Genomic DNA, 7,592 nt, shown 5'->3' on the forward strand with positions numbered 1-7,592 from the left:
ATTTTAGAAACTAAAAACAAGATTCACCAAACAAAAATAGAATAACTAAAAATATATTTTATCCTTAATTTATTTTATGGCCCAACGGGCCAGTAGGAAGAACTAGTGGTTTTATTAGGCCCTTAAATGTAACTAATGGGCCTAATGTTGATTGTGAGTTGTGAGGCCTAGAAGAAACTTCAGGTCCGTAAATGGACCCAAGGTTTTGGCCTTTTAAAGGCATAAACGCACACAAGATTAATTGATACTTTGCACATTTTTTTGTTCTTGTAAACAAGGTAAACCGAACATACATTTGTTAGTCTATAGGACCCCTTACATATATATATATTCTGCACACTATCGTGATCTAAAAAGAGCTGCTAAATGAATCAGTGTAGTATTCCATCGACCACCATGCTAGTTCATGCTATATTTCAGCCATTTGGGTATTGTTTGTCTGTCAAATGCCCTTTTCTATAAGCTATAATCTAATTACATGATTTAGTTGAAAACATGTTATCATGAACACAAAATGTTTAGTATTGTTTGTTGTCAATCTTCCGAATGTAGTACAAGAAGGAAAGAGTAAGTATCATATTCAAGCACATGAGTTCTCTCCAAGGGTCAATTGCAATCATCTTCAAATGCAGTGTTTCCCTAGCTAGTGACTAGCATATTAGGTGTAATGAAACACATAACACGATGCAATTCCAACTAGTAAAAAATTGAGCTCGAAAACTCACACACACCATCAATTTAAACCTTGAATTTTAAACATTGTAATTGGAGGTCGATATAATATACAACCATGACAGTACTCTCAGTAGTGCTAGGAAAGTTGGGTCAAGGGATAATGCAGCAACACCATGCATGAAGTTACTAACAAAATCTGAGCCAACAAACAAAACAGAAAACAAAACACTCTATGACTCAAGCTGAGCATACCAGATGCCCTGGATCTTGACATCCTTTGGAGCCTTTGCTCCCAAATCAGTGTCAGATGGTTGAACACTCTCGAACACACCGATAACCTCACCCGTCTCAGGCTTGGTCTTGGTGACACTCAAGGTGATTTTGCCCTTGGATGATGAGGCACTTTTATTGTTTTCCTTGGCAAGTTCTTCCTCATCTCCTCTTCCACCAGCAGGCAAAGCAACTGCATTGTCATAACCTGTGGAAGCACCTCTTCCCTTGGGGTCCAAGAAAGAGCTTCCACGGTAGGATGGGACTAGAAACTCCCCACTAAAGCTATCTGGCTTCCCTGATGCCACCAACTGCTTGATGGTGAAGAGAAAGGGCACACGTTCGCCTCCCGGTAGCTGAACTGTCACGGCGGCGTAGTCAATGCCATCCTTCTCCTCAAACTTGACAGTGCCATCAGAAGACACCTCAAAGGGTCCCTCAATCTCATCCAGAGTGTAGGTCAAACGTGTCATGAGCTTTGTGTTTTGGAACTCAAGGGGAGCATTCTTGGCCACACCCTCGGCCTTCACTGTGAATGAAGTTGGCTCAAGGCACAACTTCTTGGCATTGTATTTCCCCGGCTTGAAGGCAAATGAGTCCAATCCACCATCAATTGTTGGGCACTGGTTTGCTGTTCCTGTCCCCTTCACTTCCAAGTAGGTCTTGCTCTGGATTTCGTCGAAGGTTAGCCTCTTTGGAACACCTTCAGCACTTGCCCCCTATATGTCCTTGCTCAGTTAGTCATGTACAATGCCAATAGTAATTAAAAGTGAGTACAAAACTTAGATACACTTTAATAGGTGTTTTTGGGTGTTTTCTTTTCAGAATTAGAGTTTTGCCTCAATAATCCGCATAATAAAGAACAACATCACTCATCAGTCATTAACATCTCTTCTAAAATACCCATTTTAGCCCATTATTTATTTTCACGTACTGTTTATTAGGACTCGCAAAAATTGCATCAAGACTCGTTAAATATATGATCTGGTAAGTTCTTATAAATTTCAGCTAATAACAAAGAGTATTTTAGAAAGTATATTACTCATGTTATTACATATACGAATCCTAACTATGCGTTTAATCATTAAATTAATCCTGAATGAATATCAAAGGAATTGGGCTTAATTGATTGAACATGATGTGTGAATTGTTGTAAACTCAGTGATAACTGTCTTTGATTCCCTCAAATAAATAAATAAATAAACCCTGAATGAATACATTAGGTCAGTAAAACTAGTCCCCAAAATTTGTTGGATGAGGACTGATTTGACCAATGAGTGCATATTCAAAGACTTCAAGCGTAATTTCCGTCATGATGGGTCTAATATGACTATGGTTAGATCTTTTAAGGACTAATTTTACTATTTACTTCCTAAACAAAACTCGTCTCATCAACTATAGCAAATTAATTAGTAATCTAAGATGGTATTTACAAAGGTTGAGCCCTATGCTTGACACTGGCAGTGACTTCCTTGCACAAATTAACATCTCATTCATGTGCTATGCTGAATGTCATAAGACAATTAAATTACTGACATAAGTCTCATTTGATAATTCCAAATGCAACATATGTCAATGACTGGTACTACTTACATACCAGAAGATCGTTTATCAAACAAATCCTACAATAAAAATAAGAATTCAAAATTTGATAACAAAGGTGAAGGGACATGGGTGCTCCTAGGTCAAACCTAACCTTGAACTTCACTATGATACTATATACTATTTTAGTAAACAGAAGATAGTCAATTCTTCAATGAACAAAATGACAGTAAATTGGAGGAAAAGCAAGAGAGCATACAGAGACAACGAGGGCAGAGGTGGCAAGGGCGAATCCTGCAATTTTGGTAGCATCAACACACTTGTGAGCCAAGTCCTTAAGATCAGCCTGAAGGGAGCATGTGACCTTTTTAGCTCCAACAGGTTCCAAACCAAAAGCCTTGGAAATGGACTGAGTAGACTTTTGCTGCAAAGTGTTGCTCCTGCTCAACTTGGTGGGTTGCATGAAAGTAGCTGCTGCTTGTAGTGACGCTGCCATTACCACCAATCTAATGTAATGTGATGATGTTCCCAAAACAAAACTAGTTTGCAAGTGCTTTTGTGTTGGTGGAGAGTGGAGAGAGGAGAGAGTGCAATTATTTGGTGGCTATGGTCAGAGTTGAGTAAGATAACGGATAGGATAAGGTGATCTCTTATTGGATGATTCATGCTAATGCAGATGGTTCTCTTGGTTGCCACGTTGCATGCTTCTCAATTGGGATAAAGATACTTTCGTCTTTCTGTCAGAGTTTTGGTGACTAGGATCCCACCAACCACAAACTCATACCTTTCAAAATCAGGAGGAACATGGTGAAAAATAAGATATGCAATGCTAAACACAGGTTAAGGAAGTCAAAAGGTAAAAAAAATAAAAATATCGGGATGTGTAAGTATGATCTTATCTAGATTTATAAATGTGTTTTTATATGATCTTTCAAGTAGACCACTTCTAATAAGTATTTCAGAATATTACTTTCACTAAGTGTTAAAATATCTTTTAATATTTTTACTTTGGTGAGAATTTAAAAAAAAATAAAAATTGTTCACTCTTGAAATGTTTTGAGTAAATATTTTTTGGGGATATATGTTAGGAGTGTTAAGTAAATTTATATATTTTTGTGGGGGTATCGAGAGTGACTTTATGTAAAAATCCACTAGGTCTAGATCCTCTAAGGACAAGAGGAAATATTTTCGAGGTATGAAAATATAATATTAAAATTCTTCAAAATTTGTCTTCCTCGAAAAGTGACTTGGTGTAAGATTTGCTATGTCAAAGTTCTTTGAGGGCAAGAGGAAGTATTTTCGAGGTGCAAAAACATAATATTGCAATTCATCAAAAATTGTTTTTCTTGAAAAGTGTATTCTCGAAAATTTACCCTTCAAGAATATGATGAAGTTTGAAGTTAGAAAATGACCAAGTACCATGAAGACCTTGATGATCTTTGCAATGTGAAGAGCAAGCATATTTTTGAAGAGAATAAATTTGAGGAATAGTTCAGAAAGTGCTCATGAGTAATTTTTGACAATTATTTCTCAAAAACACCATTGCAAAGTCGTCTCGAGGCAATTTTTGGTAGTTATCAGAATGCATACTCTAAAGACAAGTGTCAAATCATAGATAGACAATTAGAACTCAATGTATAGTGTCAAAAGCATATAATTTGACCCTTAACCCAAAAAGTCTATAAATATGAAACAAATAGCATTTTTTTATTGATTCAAAGTCCCACAAATAAATTCGGGCGAACTGCCTCAAAACTTGTGATTCTAAGTTCTTGAATCATGTGAATCTAAGCCTCAAACTGAATCTCAAATTTTAAATTGATTATAAGTCCCACAAATAAAAATGGACAAATAAGTTTTGAGGAATAGAAAAAAAATCCACACTTTATTTAATTATTAGAATTATTATGAGAAATTATCTTATAAGTTTTTGTATTTCTCATTGTATTTCTCAAAATTTGTTGTAAATTGTCACAATCAACAATAAGATATCACTAGAACTATCAAAATAGATAATTTTGGCAGGATAACCTAATTTTGATATGAGCCATTGATTTGCTAGCTTGAATTGGCCTATCAAGTCGGCTTAAATTGATCCATTTTTTACATTAATTTTTATGTAATTTACATGAAAAAATAAATTATAAAAAAATATATTAGACAACTAGCTTTCAAGTCTATATGTTTTGTTGGCCTAATCTAGTGGTCCAATTTTTTTTGGGCCACAAATTTAAAAGTCTGATCTAGTAGGTCATTTGACTACTATGTCTATTTTGATGATTCTATATATTATAAATGATAATATGCATGACATCTAATAGATCTTGTTAAAGTTAGTTTGATCATCAATTAGGTTAAGATAGATAGTCAATGATTCTAGAAGTTTATTTTATTGGAAAAAAAAATGTTTGTAATATTTCGTAAAAGAAATATTATATTTTTTACAAAATAAATAATGTTATGAGTCTCTTAATCTCTTTCATGTTTCTAACAAGTTATTTTTGAAAAATCTTATGTGTTTAGTGTTAGAAGAGCAATAAAAAAATTAGAAGGGCAAAGGAATAAAATTAGTACCACTAAACAACCAATTTTGTAATAAAGAATGTAATCAAATTAACTCAAATTCTTCGTATAAATGTTTATCATAATTCATTTTAAAAGCACTTTATTAGTTTATTTACCAAAAGTAAATTAGTACCACTAAACAATCATTTTTGTACCCAAAAATACAATCAAATTAACCCTAACTCATTGTACAAATGTTTATCATAATTCATTTTAAAATCACTTTCTTAGTTTATTTATGAAAAGTAAAATTTTCACCCATTGCATCTTACTACAAATAAAAAAAATAATATAATAGGTATAACAGTATCATATAGAAAAGGTTCCAAGTAGATCAAATGTACCAAATACAACTGAATGAAATACAACTAAAATTAGCATATCATCATGACACAATCATAATAGTCATCAACACCAATCAAAAGATCCAATCAGCCCATCGATCCCACACACAAACCCTAGTAGAACAATTCCATACAACACTACTAATTAGCTCCTCCCATTGATTATCTCCTGCGTAGTCCTCCACATCATCAAAGGGGTGAACTAGTAAGCCCTTCTGTGGATGAAGAGTAGAGTTCCTCATCATCACTCTCTATAGGGTTGTTGATAGTTCATTGTAGCACTGCCCTACTACTCCTTTGGGGTCACGCAATGCACTTTAAAGATCTTTTAAAATGAATAACAAAAATAAAGCATTTGTATATTGGGTTTAAGTAAATCCGATTGGACATCAGACTTGGATCCTTAAACGTATTAAAATAAAAATAAAAATACAATTTGTCTATCATATTAGTCTTATTAAAAAAAATTGTTTAAATTAATATTTGAACCTACATAGGATTACCACGTGCAAATAGCTGTAACCTAAGCATTGTATCGTCACGTGTTTTTTACTTATGAAACATTAACTTTAACAAAACAGATGGTTTACCCTTCCAAAGGAATAAATTACAATTCGAAAGACCAAAATGATTGTTTACTTTCGGTGTTGTGATTCAACAAGATTTCATGCTTTTTCATATCCAAAGAAAATATTATTCATAGTCTAAATTTTTAATTAAAAAAAACACAAGAAATCAACCACAAAAAATAAAAAATGTAACAACAAATTGACGCCCTTTTACTTCTTTTCAGCATCAACTTGCGTTGCAAATTTGCGTCAAAGGAATAAAACCAAAAGAATTTCACCTTCATGAAATACAAGAAATCAAAATCGATTAAAATTTTCTGCCTCAAAAATTAAAAAACAGTATCGGTAAGAGAAAAGAGTGGCTCAAAAGTGCTTGAAACAAATCATAGAAAACTCAATGCATAAAATAATCTCAATATCATCACCGCCACAGAATTCTCTATTCTCTAGGACACAATCAAAAACAAAATTGAAAGAAGAATTAATAAAGATGGCATTCAGAATGAGTAGGAGGATTGTATTCATCATATGAAAACATTCAAACCTATCATCACAATGCCAAGTAATATGGTAAAAAAAAATTGAAAAAGAGAAATAAACAAATTGAGAAAACGTGATGGGAAGAGCGGAATCCTCTGAGACAAATGCCTAGATTTTTCGTCAGAATGGTTAAGAATGGATCGGACTCGTCATCATTATTTGATCATCACCGAGAAAACCACACCATCGTATGTTCAACAAAATCAATTCATTAAAAACACCATCAATCAAGTCAAATACACATATAAGAAACTAGCAAAAGATGAAACAAACTAAAAGGAATATACAGAGATTAAAAAGTGACCACGGTCCCTGCGCCGTGAATTGAAAAACCTAAGTAGTCCCCGTTTCTGTCCGTGAAGATTTAGGGTTCGGAAAAATTACAAGGGTTTAATGGGTCCACTTGTTGGGCTGTGGGGATTGAATGGGCTGATAATCAGAATTTACTGCGCCTAAAAAAGCTAGACCCATTTTTCGGCTTTTACGAGAGAGAGAGAGAGAGAGTATTGATTTTTGAAATCTATTCTCTTATTCAGTAAGTGATTTGATTCTCTTGCATTGGATATCTAATTTTATTTTTTTATTCCTTTTCAAACACTATTGATTATAATTGATTATGTTCACTTACTATAGTTTAAAAGAATAAATTACACTAATTATCTTAATATTTTCTGAAATTACAGATTTTTTTTTTGTTTTTTTTTTACTTCTACATTAACTTTCTTAATTATTTAAAAAATATACATTGAAATTGGTGTAAGTAGGGATGGAAATGAGCCGAGCCGCTTGTCAAGGGCTTATGGCTCAGCCTATTTAAGGCTCGGCTTGACTTGTTTATTATAAAGGTCAAGCTCAAGCTTTTTAAAAAAAAAATTAGAAAAAAAGCCAAAGTCAAACTATAAAAAAAACTTGTTAAGCTTGACAAGCCGGCTTGTTTAAATAATAATAATAACAATAATAATAATAATTATTATCTATACCATTTTTATGGAATTATGAATGACATGATGAAGTGGCATAAAGTGTTTAGAGAGTTCACTTGCATGTGAAAAAATTTTAAAAAGAAAAAGACTCAAGTTAAAAGAAT

At 33.3% G+C, this 7,592-nt stretch overlaps 1 protein-coding gene and 1 non-coding gene across 2 annotated transcripts; both read right to left on the minus strand.

Moving 5' to 3' along the window:
• Nucleotides 1–707: 707 nt before the first annotated feature.
• LOC100792252 (oxygen-evolving enhancer protein 1, chloroplastic) lies at nt 708–3,160 on the minus strand. The gene is made up of 2 exons (XM_003547960.4): nt 2,747–3,160; nt 708–1,664 (listed from the first exon to the last, which is right to left on the minus strand). The coding sequence occupies exons 1-2, from the start codon at nt 2,981–2,983 to the stop codon at nt 906–908; spliced, it is 996 nt and encodes a 331-aa protein (XP_003548008.1). The 5' UTR covers nt 2,984–3,160; the 3' UTR covers nt 708–905.
• A 3,436-nt stretch (nt 3,161–6,596) lies between these two features.
• Nucleotides 6,597–6,680, minus strand: LOC112999844 (small nucleolar RNA SNOR75). The gene has a single exon (XR_003265062.1). It is a non-coding gene; the product is annotated as a small nucleolar RNA SNOR75 (small nucleolar RNA).
• Nucleotides 6,681–7,592: the final 912 nt, after the last annotated feature.

The sequence above is a fragment of the Glycine max genome, chromosome 16 (genome assembly GCF_000004515.6).
Source record: "Glycine max cultivar Williams 82 chromosome 16, Glycine_max_v4.0, whole genome shotgun sequence".
NCBI lineage: Eukaryota > Viridiplantae > Streptophyta > Magnoliopsida > Fabales > Fabaceae > Glycine > Glycine max.